Source organism: Salmo salar, chromosome ssa10 (assembly GCF_905237065.1).
Source record: "Salmo salar chromosome ssa10, Ssal_v3.1, whole genome shotgun sequence".
Classification (NCBI taxonomy): Eukaryota; Metazoa; Chordata; class Actinopteri; order Salmoniformes; family Salmonidae; genus Salmo; species Salmo salar.
Window position 1 is genome coordinate 96,155,527 of NC_059451.1, and position 16,693 is coordinate 96,172,219.

The window sequence follows — 16,693 nt, forward strand, 5'->3', positions numbered from 1 at the left end:
GTCCCTTCAGGAAAAAGAAAATCTAGGGCAACTCCATCTAGTGGGGAACCAGAAACCAACATCTTGGAAAATGATAACGCTCTATGTTTTGCACGGACATGTTGAACAGTTGTGACTCAAATTATTACATAAAATAACTGCCATGAAATTAATAATCTACCAACCCATTTTCAAGTCAATCCATAATTGAAAAAGGCACTCGCACAGCTGAGCTATCGTGTTGTAGGTGAATGGTAACAATGAGATAACATAAGAAAAAAGAAACCTGCACACTTACCTTGCTAGAGGCACAGTTTTTATGAAGTTCATGCGCCGCGGGAAGTAGTTTGGGGAGGGTGCTGCGATCCGGAAAAAAAAAATGTACCTGTGCTGAAGATGTCTATATTGATCCTCTAATACATGACGAGTAAAGGCCCAGTGCACTACTTTTGTGTGTTTGTTTTTTTACTAAATGTATTTGCGTGTTCATCAGCATTTGTAAATTGAGTCTGGTAGGGTGCCTTGCAAAAGTATTCACCCCCTTGGCATTTTTCCTATTTTGTTGCATTACAACCTGTAATTTAAATAGATTTTTATTTGGATTTCATGTAATGGACATACACAAAATAGTCCAAATTGGTGAAGTGAAATTAAAAAAATTACTTGTTTCAATGAAATCAAAACAGAAAAGTGGTGCGTGCATATGTATTCACCCCTTTGCTATGAAGTCCCTAAATAAGATCTGGTGCAACCAATTACCTTCAGAAATCACATAATTAGTTAAAGTCCACCTGTGTGCAATCTAAGTGTCACATAATCCCAGTATATACATGCCTGTTCTGAAAGGCCCCAGAGTCTGTAACACCATTAAGCAAGGGGCACTATGAAGACCAAGGAGCTCGCCAAACAGGTCAGGGACAAAGTTGTGGACAAGTACAGATCAGGGTTGGGTTATAAAAAATATCTGAAACTTTGAACATCCCACGGAGCACCTTTAAATCCATTATTAAAAAAATGGAAAGAATATGTCACCACAACAAACCTGCCAAGAGATGGCTGCCCACCAAAACTCACAGACCAGGTAAGGAGGGCATTAATCAGAGAGGCAACAAAGAAACGATAATCCTGAAGGAGCTGCAAAGCTCCACAGCGGAGATTGGAGTATCTGTCCATAGGACCACTTTAAGCCATACACTCCACAGAGCTGGGCTTTTTATTTTTATCTTTATTTAACTAGGCAAGTAAGTTAAGAACAAATTCTTATTTTCAATGACAGCCTAGGAACAGTGGGTTAACTGCCTTATTCAGGGATAGAACGACAGATTTTTACCTTGTCTGCTCGGGGATTCGATCTTGCAACCTTTTTGTTACTAGTCCAACGCTCTAACCACTAGGCTACCTGCCGCCCCACTTCACGGAAGAGTGGCCAGAAAAAAGCCATTGCATAAAGAAAAAAATATGAAAACACATTTGGTGTTTGCCAAAAGGTATGTGGGAGACTCCCCAAACATATGGAAGAAGGTACTCTGGTCAGATGAGACTAAAATTGAGCTTTTTGTCCATCAAGGAAAATGCTATGTCTGGCGCAAACCCAACACCTCTCATCACCCCAAGAACACCATCCCCACAGTGAAGTATGGTGGTGGCAGCATCATGCTGTGGGGATGTTTTTCATCGGCAGGGACTGGGAAACTGGTCAGAATTGAAGTAACGATGGATGATGCTAAATACAGGGAAATTCTTGAGGGAAACCAGTTTGTCTTCCAGAGATTTGAGACTGGGACTGAGGTTCACCTTCAAGCAGGACAATGGCCCTAAGCATACTGCTAAAGCAACACTCGGGTGGTTTAAGGGGAAACATTTAGATGTCTTGGAATGACCTAGTCAAAGCCCAGACAATCCAATTGAGAATCTGTGGCATGACTTAAAGGCTGCTGTACACCAGCGGAACCCATCCCACTTGAAGGAGCTAGAGCAGTTTTGCATTGAAGAATGTGCAAAAATCCCAGTGGCTAGATGTGCCAAGCTTATAGAGACATACCCCAAGAGACTTGCAGCTGTAATTGCTGCAAAAGGTGGCTCTACAAAGTATTGACTTTGGGGGGGATGAATAGTTATGCACGCTCAAGTTCTGTATTTTTGTCTTGTTTGTTTCACAAATATTTTGCATCTTCAAAGTGGTAGGCATGCTGGGTAAATCAAATGATACAAAAGCCCCATTGTAAGGCAACAAAATAAGAAAAATGCCAGGGGGTGAATACTTTCACAAGCCACTGTAGTTATGTACAAAACAGTTAATCTGATAATACTTGGGACTAAATATAAAAATACTTGCTTGATATGTTTTCCAGTTTGTTGAAATACTTTGCAAATGCAACTTATTTCTAAATGTAAACTGAAATGGTCTTAATTCCTTTTATATTTTAGTAGAACAGCTTACAGTAGTGAGTGCATACATTTTCATACTGGTCCCCGGTGGGAGTCACTCTCTACCAATTGAGCCATATCATCACAAACCACTTTATGTCTCAATGTTTTTGCCCATGTTACAGAAATCTATATCGGTCCGTTAATACTAGTAAAGCCCCACTACTTTTGTGAAAAAATGTTTATCTTAATATATTTATTAACACCCTGAGCACCCATACTTCCCACAGCTGTGTACAGTTGAAGTCGGAAGTTTACATACACCTTAGCCAAATACATTTAAACTCAGTTTTTCACAATTCCTGACATTTAATCCTAGTAAAAATGCCCTGTTTTAGGTCAGTTAGGATCACCACTTTATTTTAAGAATGTGAAATGTCAGAATAATAAGAGAATGATTGATTTATTTCAGCTTTTTTTTTCTTTCATCACATTCCCAGTGGGTCATAAGTTTACATACACTCAATTAGTATTTGGTAGCATTGCCTTTAAATTGTTTAACTTGGGTCAAACGTTTCGGGTAGCCTTCCACAAGCTTCCCACAATAAGTTGGGTGAATTTTGGCCCATTCCTCCTGACAGAGCTGGTGTAACTGAGTCAGGTTTGTAGGCCTCCTTGCTCACACATGCTTTTTCAGTTCTGCCGACAAATGTTCTATGGGATTGAGGTCAGGGCTTTGTGATGGCCACTACAATACCTTGACTTTGTTGTCTTTAAGCCATTTTGCTACAATTTTGGAAGTATGCTTGGGGTCATTGTCCATTTGGAAAACCCATTTGCGACCAAGCTTTAACTTACCGATGTTTTTAGATGTTGATTCATTATATCCACATAATTCTCGTTCCTCATGATCTTGAAAAACAAGTTTTTCATGACTCCAACATAAGTGTATGTAAACTTCCGACTTCAACTGTATGTCAGCCTCTTGGCCTTAAATGCTTCAATAAAAATAAAAAACTAGCAGTGTGCGGATTTCTCTTTTCTTTAAAGTCAATCCATGGAAGGCATCTCTAACACACACAAATTTAAGATTAACAATCCTATTTTAATATTGCTGTCAATGTCCTTGGTGAATGAAACATTGCCATTATTAAACAAAATTGTTACATTACATTCCAGGCTTGTCTTTGCATGGGCATGGCATATGAGCTAAACAGCATCATTGGTTTGTACAATGCCGTACATGACTTGACTCACATAGATTTTACTGTGGATATGTACAGTCGCCTGAGATCCGGTGGATTGTATTAAGCAACATAATGAAATCAAAATTCATCCTTACTAACATAAATCAGATGGAGGCATCCAAGGCCCCAATATAATAACAAATCTAAAAATATATATATATTTTTTTAAGTGTTCTCCCATAACTATCTCTACTTAAAAACGTAACTCTGCTTCCAGGGGAACAAAAATATGAATTCAATACATTTTTGTTTTCTCAAATAGCATCTTGCAAACTGAATTCACAATCCATGTGTTCACATTAAGTAGGTTTCATACATAAATAAGGTTCAGAACCCTCAAAATCTCAGGATCATCACAGTGGTCCTAGTCTCTCGTCATCCATCTGTCTATCGCCTCAGCTCACACTTTGTACTTCTCCTTTGCGTTCTCGTTCAGTATGCAGATGTGCTGCACAGAGCAAAAACACATGGTAAAGTGTAAAAAGAATACACCAACAGCAGACTTGGTTAAACTGACCCCTCATACATACATTGAGTATACAAAACATTAGGAACAAAACATTATTTCCATGTCAGACTGACCAGGTGAAAGCTACCATCCCTTATTGATGTCACTTGTTCTCCTTCAGTCAGTGTATTTGAAGAGGAGAAGGCAGGGTAAAGAAGGATTTTTAAGCCTTGAGACATGGGTTGTGTATGTGCAATTCAGAGGGTGAATGGGCAAGACAAAAGTAGGTGTCAGGCGCACCAGTTTCAGTTTGTCAAGAACGGCAACGCTGATGGGTTTTTCACACTCAACAGTTTCCTGTGTGTATCAAGAATGGTCCACCACCCAAAGGACATCCAGCCAACCTGACAATTGTGGGAAGCATTGAAGTCAACACGAGTCAGCATCCCTGTGGAACGCTTTCGACACCTTGTAGAGTCCATGCCCCGACGAATTGAGGCTGTTCTAAGGGAAAAAGGGGGTCCAACTCAATATCAGGAAGGTGTTCCTAATGTTTTGTACACTCAGTGTATGTCTTTCACTCGGTTTTGACATGCTGAATCTCAGAGAATATAACTGAATATCAGGATCATCTCCAATGCAGCGAACTTACACTGAGATCTCTGAAGTACTCGTTGTAGTCCAGGGCATATCCCACCAGAAACCAATCTGGCACCTCAAACCCGATGTCTGACCAAATACAGAGACGGACAGAATTCACTGCACAATACTAAGCTACATGTAAGTTATACATCTTGCTGTGTAGTATTAAGTTAGCAGTATCAAAAGATCTTATGGGATGAGTTTTGCATTAGTATTTCATAACATTAACACAGATATAAAGTATGTTGCTCTTTTCCATCTCTGGAGGTTAGCTAGTTGACTCCTGTTGTCTGTGACTGGGGTTGACCCTTTAGCTGCAACGGTCACAGAGCAGGTCAAAGGTAAACAGCTGTCCTTGCAAAACCATCTTAGAAAGCTTATCCAACTCTGACTTAAAGGAATGACATACATCACTAACCATGTGTGTGAAGAATACTCGTACTTGAGTACCATGTTGACCTACACATTCAAAGTCGATTGTTAGATACGCATATTAATCCCAACTATTATACGTGGTCATCCTTCCAAAGACTCTTTCTAGTACAGCAGTGTATGAACGGTGGGAAGGCATGCACGACACACAAAACACGGCAGAACTCACAGTCTGGTCTGTATCCTGAGCTCCTTGGTGTTCTCTTGACTAAAAGGCTGAAATGACAATGCATACAAGCACAGAACTGAATAGGATCTCTATGCAAACCATGCTCTTAATGGCATGGCATGCATCGCTCTCAATGACATGGTCTTCAACAATCTCAATGACACAGCAAACAATACAATCCACTCAATGGCCTTGCATTGTTCAATAACGTAACATAGCTAGAATGCGCTCAACACAGCCGTCTACAACCTAAACTAGAGTCAAATAGTCCCTTCCATAGCAGAGGGATATCCCATCCCTCCACAGTTCAATTAACAGTATGGTACATAGATTAAGTCTTAATCTGATCCAGTCACATAACATCTCTAAATCAGTGCTTAAGGGGAGAGTGTGCATTACAATAGATGGAGTGCGGTCATTAATATTGCTGTCTCGATCGACAAAGGCTGCGTTTACACAGGCAGCCCAATTAAAATATTTTTTCCACTAATTGGTCTGCTGACCAATCACATCAGATATGGTCACATTAGATCTTTTTTAGAGCTGATCCAATTGGTCAAAAGAACAATTAGTGAAAAAAATATCAGAATTTGTCTGCCTGTGTAAATGCAGTCAAAGAGTGACATTCTGAGCTGAACCACTTCTCTGTCTAAATCAGGGCTACACAGCACTTATAGGGAATGTTCAGTAAGCACAATATGGGAGAAAAAGAGGACTGTGTGCTTAATACATTGGTTCTCACCTGACGACTTTGACCATCTTTGGATTGCATTCACTCAGCAGTGATAGCAGTGTCTCCATAGTCCTCCCAGTCTCCACAATGTCCTAAACACGTCAGCAGGACAGATACCGTTGCATAAGGGGGTTCAATTTAAGGAGTGCAAGGAAGTCCAACAACAATTCAAGGCAATCAATTCTATATTAATGTGGACAACCATAGCGATGGTACAGCCCACTTCTTTTAGGGTACACCCATTAGTGAATGTGATTTGCACCCTGGTCATATAGCTATAGTTCATGTGAGAGCTAGTGTGCTCCACACATTTATGTACAGCAATTTTAACATTTACAGAGATTGAATATTTAGATTAAGTGCTAAAAAGACACAGGGAAATTGGTCTTACCTCAACTATCAAAACATTCTGCAAAGGAAATTAGAAGACAATTGATCACATATATACTGTAGATCAATATGTACATATAACGAAAAATCCAATAATGAAACAAAAATACAGCACCTCATTGGTTAAAGGATTACAACTTCACTCCTAAGATATTTGTATTTTATCTGTGGTTATGTCAAGCAATCAAATCTCACCTTCCCGGTTAGAGTTGAGAGCTCGTCCCCTCCGATAACTTTGACAATGTTTGTAGACTGGTCATTCTGGGGACAATACACACATCAGTAAAACTACACATCTCACCCAGGAAGAGGGTGATGGTCTACTCTAAATAATCATCAGGTCATCTAGTAATACATTAAAAAACATAACACTTCCATTGGCCAACACGGTTATCTGCTCATGCATCAGATGAGTCTAGTAGCAGATCACATTGTGATTTAGCCAACCCTTGTGTCATGTTTGTTGTCATGACAAACAACAGATGAGGGGTTGGCTAAACAAACTGATCTGAGACCAGGCCACACAGACACACACAGACACACAGAGAGAATAGGCAACAGCTGTATTGCTTACATATAAAGATTGCCATCTTTCTTACACAATTGGAGGCTATTGAAGGAGAGTGAGAGAAACGTGGAGTGGTTGACTCACGCAATAGCTCTTTAGCCTAATGAAATCCACAGTCAATGGGACAGACTTATCGCTGTTCTGATTTAGGGCCTTGATGTACTCCAGCAGGTCGGCAAAGAAAGTATAACCTCCTTTGAGAACACACAGTACTACTATATGGTGTCCCCCCATGTCCCGGACTATATCACGAGCCAGGCGCTCAGTCCTAGAGAGAGACAGAAGGAATAGAGAGAAGGATAAAAAAGAGAGGAAGAGAGGGACATCCAATGGCATGGGACCTGTAATTTCTGTGCAGGCTCATCAATCAATCTTCAGATGGTTTGTGATCTGGTCAGTCAGAACATCATGGTTTAAGGCTAGTATTGGCCATGTATGGAAAACTGGCTGAAAAGTTGCTGACTGGGTCAAATCAAATGATCTGGCTGGAGTCCTACTATTCATAACAGGGTTTAACATGGCATTCTACAACAGGGTATCCGACTAACAGTGTGTTTCATTCATAAGGCTGCTGCTTGCCTTCTCCCTGTCTGCAATGCAAATTGATGATGGCTATGCACCATTACAAAAAAAAAACGACTGCTGGTTTAGATGCCTGACACTGATTTGTCTAACAAATATGTCAGTGAGCTCTATCCGACAAAATACCTTAGCAACCATGGTGTAAATTAAGGAAACAATGGAGGCATAGAGGAATTTGTACAAAATTAGAGTTCTGATTTACTCCACAAAGGAATAGGAAAATGTGCAATTATGATGTTATAGTACAGTAGCCTACCCAGGTCCCAAAGAGTGCCAGTCCAGTGGTGATGGTTTGACTTACCTGTCCATGATCAGTCCATGGGGGATGATGACCTGGTCTAAATCCTCCTCATAGTGTTTGGGGACACAGAAGAGGTCCAACTTATACCCCTTCTCATCATCAGGTATCTGAAGGAGCAAAGAGATAACACATTTAGGAAATGATGGCACATAAATGTGCAATTGAGATGACCAAAAGTCTTCCCAAACTGAAGCGCCACACACACGAGCCAGGAGCCCTGGTAACGTTTAAGCTTGCTTTAAACCACCTGTTTGTGGGTGAGACAGAGATAGGGTGCAGACCTGCTTTTAGGACTCCATAGCCTACTTGGTCTGACTAGCTGCGTGAATTTTGAAATGTCAACTGAGTAACACGCCAGTGATTTATTCACATGTCCCGCAATCCTGATGTCATTATGAAACCACACTCAGACACTACTCAGAAACGTCCATTCTGCAGATTACCCTTCACCCCAGAGCAAGACGAGGGGTCTGACTGACATTACAAATATAACATAGGGACAGGGTACACCTTACCTGGATATAGGCCATATCACCGCTCTTGCTGTTCACGCCTCACTAGGGTGATATTTGTGGAGTCATGGCCTGATCAATAGGGAATACGAATGTTATTTAGCTTGGTGGGTGGTGCGTCTCTCGTGCTCGCTCTTCCTCGCCTACTGCCTACTTTACCGTGGGCGAATAGCTTACATACGATACTCCAACCTTGCTCTCCCTCCCCTGGGGGTTTTATACCCTGACGTCACAATGCATTTTACAGACCAAAATCTGATTTACCTGACTTGCACATTTTTATAAAATCCTACCGCCGTATTCCTCGTTGCATACCATGGTACAATTTTCGAATTAGCTACTAACGTTAGTGTGAAAATAATCGAAGCCTATTGGCAGTTTGTGGTACAATAAACCATACCTACCGTTATTTTACTGTATGTTAGAATATAAATCTACACATGCAAATCTGCGCAGAAACGCATCTTCGCCATACTAACCTAGTGCTGCGTCATGACAAGGATGATAATAATAAACGCAGTGGCGTCAACCACATCGTAGTTACTCCACAATACTAACCTAAATGACAGTGAAAAAGGTACAGAAATATGCATCCTGTTTGCATTAAGGAACTAAAGTAAAACTACAAAAAATGTGGCAAAGAAATTAACTTTTTTTGTCCTGAATACAAAGCGTTATATTTGGGGCAAATCAAACAAATCACTGAGTGCCACTTCATATTTTCAAGCATGGTGGTGACTGCATCACGATATGGGTATGCTTGTCATTGGCAAGGAGTTTTTTAGGATAAAAATAAACAGAATAGAGCTAAGCACAGGGTAAATCCTAGAGGAAAACCTGGTTCCGTCTGCTTTCCAACAGACACTGGGAGACAAATTCAAATTTCAGCAGGACAATAACCTAAAACACAAGGCCAAATCATTGGAGTTGCTTACCAAGACGACATTGAATGTTCCTTCGTGACCTAGTTAGTGACATAAATCAACTTGTAAAACTATGGCATGACTTGAAAATGGCTGTCTAGCAAAGATCAACAACCAACTTGACAGAGCTTGAAGAATTTTTAAATGAATAATGTGCAAATATTGTACAATCCAGGTGTGAAAAGTTCTTAGACTTACCCAGAAAGACTCACATCTGTAATCCCTGCCAAAGGTGATTCTAACATGTATTGACTCAGGTGTGATACTTCTGTATTTCTTATTATTATTATTATTTTGCAGGCAAAATTCCCAATCTGGCCCTCATATCATCATGGTCACCTAATCATCCCCAGTTTACAATTAGCTCATTCATCCCCCCCTCTCCCCTGTAACTATCCTGTAACTATTCCCCAGGTCATTGCTGTAAATGAGAATGTGTTCTCAGTCAACTTACTTGGTAAAATAAGGGTGAAATATATATATATTTTTTAAATGGGGTATTGTGTGTAGATGGGTGAGGGGGAAAAACTATATTTTGAATTCAGGCTGAACACAAAATGTGGAATAAGTCAAGGGGTATGAATACTTTCTGAAGGCACTTCAGGTACTATTAGTTCCTTGGCTGTAAAGGTTGTGTCATCAAGTAACCCAGTATAGGTCCTTTGTCAATAAGCTTTGTCTACAGTTAATCCAAATGGAAAAATAAACTTCAAACCACTCTTAACTTGGTATAGCCTGTGTTGTGAGATTCATAATATGCAGTCCATCACCAGACTTGAATGCATCTTCCCCACAAGTGTCAGGCGAGACTTCATAACTTCACAATTCTCCTCCCTGTGTTTCTATGACATTAAATATCATACAGTACAACAAATTACACCCAAACAAAGGCAAGGGACAAAAGAAAAGACTTGCAAATTACAAACTTAACGAAAATGATTTAATATGACCCTACTTTAATGAGTGATACAGAAACTGAAGGTTCCTTTCACCATACACACACAACACCAGGGTCACATTCGGGAGGGGGCAATTTACTGAATGTTGTAGATAGAAATACCAGAATAAAGCTGACCTGATTCTTCACATGTCAAAAAGGCATGTCTATTCTACAATATGGACTTCTATCTGATGTTCTGTAACGTTGTGCCCTACTGAAGGCAGCCCAGATGGTGCAGAACGAACATGTTCTCATTGTAGAGAACATCCAACACACATAACCATCCTGTCACCCTCAGCACTATAGTTATTCAGTGCCAGTTATGACAAAGGGCAAGTCTCAAATGACACCCTACCCCCATATAGAGCACTACTTTTAGCTAGACCCATATACAGACGACTGTGGTTCAGGCCAAAAATAGTGCACTATCCAGGGGAATAGGGTATGACAAAGACAAACACCAATAATGCGCACTCATTTTTTCTTTTTCTCATCTTTCCTGGACGAGGTGTCGCCTTTCTCCTTCTCTTCCTTCTTCTCCTTGTCCTCTTTCTTTTCCTTCTTGCCCTCTTCTTTCTCCTGTCCCTCTTTCCTCTCAGCGTCACGGTTGGAGATCTTGTTGTTGATGAGGTTGTGGAGAGCCACCACCGAGCGGATGAGGGACGCCAGGTAGACCACTAGCATCTGGTCATTGGTCTTCAGGTAGAAGGCCTTTGTGAACTCCTGCAGGGAGAAGTGGCAGGATTAGGGAATGTGTATTATGATTAACTAAACAGTGAAAATCTGGTGGAAAAAGACAGACTATCTGTTCATTGTAATGAAGTAGTAGATCATACCACGTGAATTTATTTGATTTGAGAAGGAAAATGTATGTGTGTACTCTTTCAAAATAAAAAAGCTAATATTGATTACCATGCCAGCCACCCCCTGCCCCCTTTCTTCCACATAACCCAGCCTTCTCACACACATTACCCCACCCCTACACCACCCCCATCCTAAACCTACACCCCAGCTTACCAGAAGGTTGACATCAGGAAGCAGGTTGAAGATGTCCTGTAGGTGGTAGATGATTTGGTGGTTGATGGGCAACTTGCCTGCAGCCACTCTCTCCAGGTAAGACCTGATGTCCAGCAGCTTGGAGTTGAGCCCCTTTAGGCCATGTACCTGGTTAGTGATACGCTGTGACAGAGTACCAACTGTTGTGTCCTTGATGTCTCTGTAGATGGAAGAAAATGGGGTAGAATATATCAAGTTTAGTCGACATTAGTGCAAGTCGGTGTGGTGTTAAGCATGATAGAAATAATAGAAAATCCATGAAATGTTTGGTGTCTGCGTAGTCCAGTTAAAAAATGATGTGTACCTGAGAAGGTGCTCCACGCCCACCTCCTCTGCCTCCTCAGCTCCAATCTCACTGGTCACATGTTCAAATGTTTTGGAGGTCGGGGTGCCGTCCTGGAAGAGTGAAGAGACAAGAACCCTTTTAGAGTAAAAGTCTTCCTTCCTTTCACAATGATCAATTGTATACCCAGTCCAAAATCAGCCCACCGCCCCTAGGGTTGGCTAGTCCAGGGTTTGACTTATTTTGTCATTTAGTCTCAAACAAGTCTATGCTCCACTTACGTCATGTATTTCCTCCACCGAGAAGTAGGCTTCTGTAGGCAGGCCCAGGTCCTTAGGCTTTACATCAATGATCACTAAAACCTGAGGGGGAAAGTGCCATACAAACACAGTCAATGTTCACTTAATTATCTGCTGCATTATCAATACAATTTAATCCTTTCAACAGGAGACGAGGCATATTTCTTACCGATATTTAGGTATTAATGTGGAATATTTACTGGGTGGAAAGCACTTACTGAATTGGTGCAGTATTGCTTAATGAGTTCATTGATGGCAATATCATTCTTATGTAGTTTAGGACCTGTGTGATACCAGCCCACTATCCTCTCTCTGGCTGGGAGAAGAGAAGGAAAAGGTTTAAGAATCTCGTAGCCACACTATGTAGAAGTTGAGACAATGTATATGGTTAAAATGTAATAATGTATAGTGTGTGGTCTCACCATTGACTTTCTTGAACATGTTGTACATATTCTCCAAGTAGTCGTGATCCAGGAACCACACTGAATCATCCTTGTCATCCTCATCAAATGGCACTGGCGAAAAACACACAATCAATATTGGATTCAACAACAGGCTTAGCTATATAGCTAAACGTTTAGTGATCATAATTATTATTTGAGTTATCTCACAAATATGATAAAGATGTTATAAACCAGTCACAAACATGTTATTTTAGTACATGGAAGGAGAAGAACTCACCTGCAAAGCTGTTGGACACATCAAGGACTTTCTTATGCCAAGAGCCGAGGAGGACACCCACTACTCGCTTTTGGTTGCCTACTTTCCCTATTCTGTCAAAAGAGCACATTTACACAATCAATATCATAGCATGTCTTAGTGGAAATCAAGCAAAAACTTAAAAGGCACACTCCATGAGCTTAATCACAACAAAATCGTAACATATAGTAAGAATTGGATTCGTAATATATATGAATTTCAAAAAATAATTAAAAAAGTATAAATAGCAGGACGTAACATACGAAATGGATGACGTAGTACACAATATGATGACGTAGTACACAAAAAACTGGGACCACTTTTTGCTCATGATACCACTTTCAAAACTACTGGCTGAAATTATACAAAAGTTTAAGAGTGCATCTTTAAGTTAACATAACTAGTTAATTAGCTCAGTGGTTCCCAAACGGCAGGGGGGACTCAGTCCGGCTTTCAACTTACTCATGAAAATTGTAATAGTAGAATGCCCAAGGTGCAATTTCGAAAATGGGTAGCGCATCATCAGTTTCTCTTGTCATGTCAGTCATTACGTACATACCTTAGAGAGCTATTTATAACTTGTCATAAATGTCCAGATCAACTAGCCCATGTCAGCTAACGTTCTTTAGCTAGGTTTTTTAGCCCATAGATTTTGTTGTAATGTTTGAGTCCCTCAACTATCACATGAATACACATTAGACATGGCAAAATATATAGAATTGCAAGAAAATGTTATGAAACCGCAAAATGTTCTCTGCATCCCATGACAAAATGTGTAGAATTTCAGGAAATAAACTTGAAATCTGCTAAATATTCCCCCCCGACAACAAGAGGGGTGTAAACAGTTTGTCATAAACAGTGGGGGGCGCGGGATGTTCCCCAATGCTGGAAGGGGGGCCGAGTGAAAAGGTTTGAAAACACCTGAATAAGCTAACTACAATACTTTACCCCTAGCTAAGTTAGCTAGCTAACTACTCTGATCCATAATGTTGTTATGGCTAAATTCTTCCATAATTAGTGAATGTTGCTAGCTATTTGCCTGTTATTACAACAGCCAAAATAAATTAACTAGATAACCTACTGTCATTGCTAACAAATGCACAGCTTCAAATGGGTTTCTGACTCAGCAGGTTAGCTGGCCAGCTAACGTTAACTATGCCTGGCTGCAACATCATCATCTCGTACAAAAAGTGGCAAGCTAGCAGAGGTAGCGAATGGATGTGATTTCCAAACATATATATTATTAATTACATACCGATTAAAATGATCCACCACGCTGAGCAACACAAGTGGATGGACAACAACATTTTCTACCGCTAACTCCGGCATTTTTGAAGCAAAGTGTTTGATGATGCTAGCAGCCTAGCTAGCTAGCTACTTCCTGTCGAATTGTTTCTTCTTCTTCGGTGGGGATTATCGGCAGTTGGCATCCAACGTTATGTTGCATTACCACCACCTACTGTACTGGAGTGTGGGCAAGAGACGGGTAGAAACAAAATCCTACCTGCCAGTCTCGTTGCTCTTAAAAAAATAACAAAATATTTGAGACTATAACTAATGACGTTCTACTCAATATACTATTTAAACTAATTTTCTGTATCCCCTTCTCCCTCATACTAGATCTCAGCCTCTCACTTCCCCTCTGATACTGTCCACACGGTAGTAATACATGCTCCACGGTGTCTGTTTCCTTGCAATAATCACACTTTCCTGTTGGATGCTTTCCTGTCACATTTAAGGTCTTATTCAACAGGCTGTGTCCCACCCTTAATCTTGTAAAAATAGCCTCCTCTTTTCTGTCCCTTCCTGTTGTCCTCCCCTCCCTGACTTTCCTCTGTAATTGAACTAAATGCCTGCCCTTAGTATCTCTATTCCACTGCTCCTGCCATCTCTGCATCATCACTGTCCATATCAGGCCTTTTGCCTCTGCCTTGCTCATTGAAACTACAACATTAACATCCCCACTACTAAGTTCTTGTTTAGCCAGTACATCAACTGCATCGTTCCCCTCCATTTACTTGGGACCCCAAGTAAATCTTATCTGTATACTCATCTGTCTAATCCTGCCATGGGTTTGTAGCACCTCATAAAGCAGGTTTTGTCTGCTACGTGACCTGAAGGACTGGAGACTCATCAACACTGCACATGAATCAGAGCAAATAACTACTCTGTCTGGCTAGACTTCCTCCACCCACTGCAAGGCCAACAGTATGGCCATCATCTCCCCCTGTATATACAGCCATATGATCTGTAATACGTTTCCTGACTGCCACCCCACATTCCTACACTACAAATGCTGACCCAGTACGTCATGTCCTTGGATCTTTTGAATCATCTGTGTAAATGGCCACAAAATCCTGATACGCAGTATCCAGACGTCTCTTAAACAAATCAGATGGATCAACACTCTCCCTGTCTTTCTGTAGTCTCTCCAACACTTCTAGATCAACTACTGGAGGTGGGAATAGCTACCGTTGGACTAAACTCCCTTCCATACAGTCCCATCTCATTCGCTTGGGTATTACCCACCCACCCAAAGCTTGTGTTGTCTTTGCTCATGTTCCCAGCATGCCTGTAAAATCCCTTTCGCAGGATGAGACACCCCATGTCCCTGTAGGTTGACCCAATAATGATTTGCCAGCTGCTGTCTCCTAATCTGCATATCCCCCATCTACACCTGTAGCGCAGCCACTGGGGAGGTCCGAAGTGCCCCACTACATATTCTGCACCTTGCCCCTGTTTGACATCTAGCCTTTCCAATGAGGTCGGGCTGCCGAATCATAAGCTATACTGCCATTTTGTTTAACAACAGGAAAAAAGGAAAAAATGTAATCTCCTTTATAGCACAAATAATATTATAGCATTGACATTATTGTTAACAGCATTAAAAGTAATGATTACTAGATAGTTATTATGGTAACAACAGTAATACAAATAACAAAACATTATTTATAATGCTACTATTAATAATAATAGTAATAACAATATTAATCATACCAAATGTTTAGAAAACACTTTTAAATCCAATTTTTTATTAGCCCATTCATATTGCACAATGTTCAGTAGGTTTTTCATATTGGACATATACAGTATATGTCTGACCCTATCCTGTGTATGTGGCAATAAAACATCAAATTATTATTATTTGTATAATTATTTTTGCACCGTACACAATTTCCTGTACAGTACATTGTGTCGCAGTAAAAAGGGGGTCCATTCTACTTATGAGCACCTCTAGTTTCCAAATCCAGAGAGTTTACAACCCAGGGAGCCTGGCTGCTCATTCTGCAGCCATTAAAGAGTGGCTTATCAGCTTAAATCACTGGTGTAGCACACAGCCCACAAGTATTATGACGTGTTCATATGGGATTCTCCAAAGTCAGGACAATCCTTGTTGGGAAAGTTTTTTAAAATGTTTAATATGTACATCTAGGGGAATTTTATAAGGAAAAGATTTGTTTTGGGAATTTTCAAAATACTTTCAATATTATTTACTTCCATGTCAGCTCTATGCCTGGAAATGCGCTTGTCTGAAGCAAATCATCACAATTTCAAAGGAACTCAGTCCGGCTTTGAACTTACTCTTGAAGTTGTAAAAGTAGAATCCACAAGGTGCAATTTCTAAATTGGGTAGTGCATCATCAGTTCCTCTTGTCATGTCAGTCATTGCATTCCTTAGAGAGCTATTTATAACTTGTCATAAATGTCCAGATCAACTAGCCAATGTCAGCTAATGGTTTTTAGCTAGGTGAGACCAAAAAATGGCAATGATTGGTTCAGATTTGGTCCGGATCGGACCAACAATCAATGTCCGTGGACATTGAAATCAAAGCCGGTCTGCGTCGCACCAAATATGAACCAAACATAGACGTATATGATTGGTTCAGATTTGGTCTAGACCGGATCAAAAACCAATGTCAGTGGATGTGGAATTTAAGGCTGGTCCAGACTGCACCAAAAAAGAAATCCAAAAGGCTTCGGAGTCAGTCCGTGCTTACTGAGCAGCCTACAGTGTTGTCTGGAATTAAATTGTACGGATGCCTATTTATGTGGTAAGCCTATCGTTTGTAAAACACCAACAACAAAAAAGATGTCCGGTCCAGACAGGACCAAAAAAAGCTGT

At 40.5% G+C, this 16,693-nt stretch overlaps 2 protein-coding genes across 5 annotated transcripts; both read right to left on the reverse strand.

The window, feature by feature from the left end:
- Nucleotides 1–3,430: 3,430 nt before the first annotated feature.
- LOC106561348 (hypoxanthine-guanine phosphoribosyltransferase) lies at nucleotides 3,431–8,781 on the reverse strand. 4 transcript variants are annotated; one of them, XR_006757042.1, is made up of 9 exons: nucleotides 8,374–8,781; nucleotides 7,859–7,965; nucleotides 7,060–7,243; nucleotides 6,603–6,668; nucleotides 6,409–6,426; nucleotides 6,027–6,109; nucleotides 5,285–5,331; nucleotides 4,694–5,142; nucleotides 3,431–4,041 (listed from the first exon to the last, which is right to left on the reverse strand). XR_006757042.1 is itself a non-coding variant. In XM_014125189.2 (9 exons), exons 1-9 carry the CDS (start codon nucleotides 8,386–8,388, stop codon nucleotides 4,956–4,958), a joined length of 603 nt encoding a protein of 200 aa, XP_013980664.1. In that variant the 5' UTR covers nucleotides 8,389–8,777; the 3' UTR covers nucleotides 3,431–4,955. The 4 variants fall into 4 exon arrangements, 3 of the variants coding, with proteins under 3 accessions (XP_013980664.1, XP_013980663.1, XP_013980662.1); XM_014125189.2 differs by having other exon boundaries at nucleotides 3,431–4,997; nucleotides 5,102–5,142; nucleotides 8,374–8,777; XM_014125188.2 differs by having other exon boundaries at nucleotides 4,694–4,770; nucleotides 8,374–8,776.
- Nucleotides 8,782–10,211: 1,430 nt separating this feature from the next.
- On the reverse strand, nucleotides 10,212–14,000 carry LOC123724485 (26S proteasome non-ATPase regulatory subunit 7). Its single transcript, XM_045688263.1, has 8 exons — nucleotides 13,826–14,000; nucleotides 12,553–12,644; nucleotides 12,294–12,386; nucleotides 12,090–12,187; nucleotides 11,854–11,934; nucleotides 11,594–11,685; nucleotides 11,251–11,449; nucleotides 10,212–10,956 (listed from the first exon to the last, which is right to left on the reverse strand). The coding sequence occupies exons 1-8, from the start codon at nucleotides 13,897–13,899 to the stop codon at nucleotides 10,708–10,710; spliced, it is 978 nt and encodes a 325-aa protein (XP_045544219.1). The 5' UTR covers nucleotides 13,900–14,000; the 3' UTR covers nucleotides 10,212–10,707.
- Nucleotides 14,001–16,693: the final 2,693 nt, after the last annotated feature.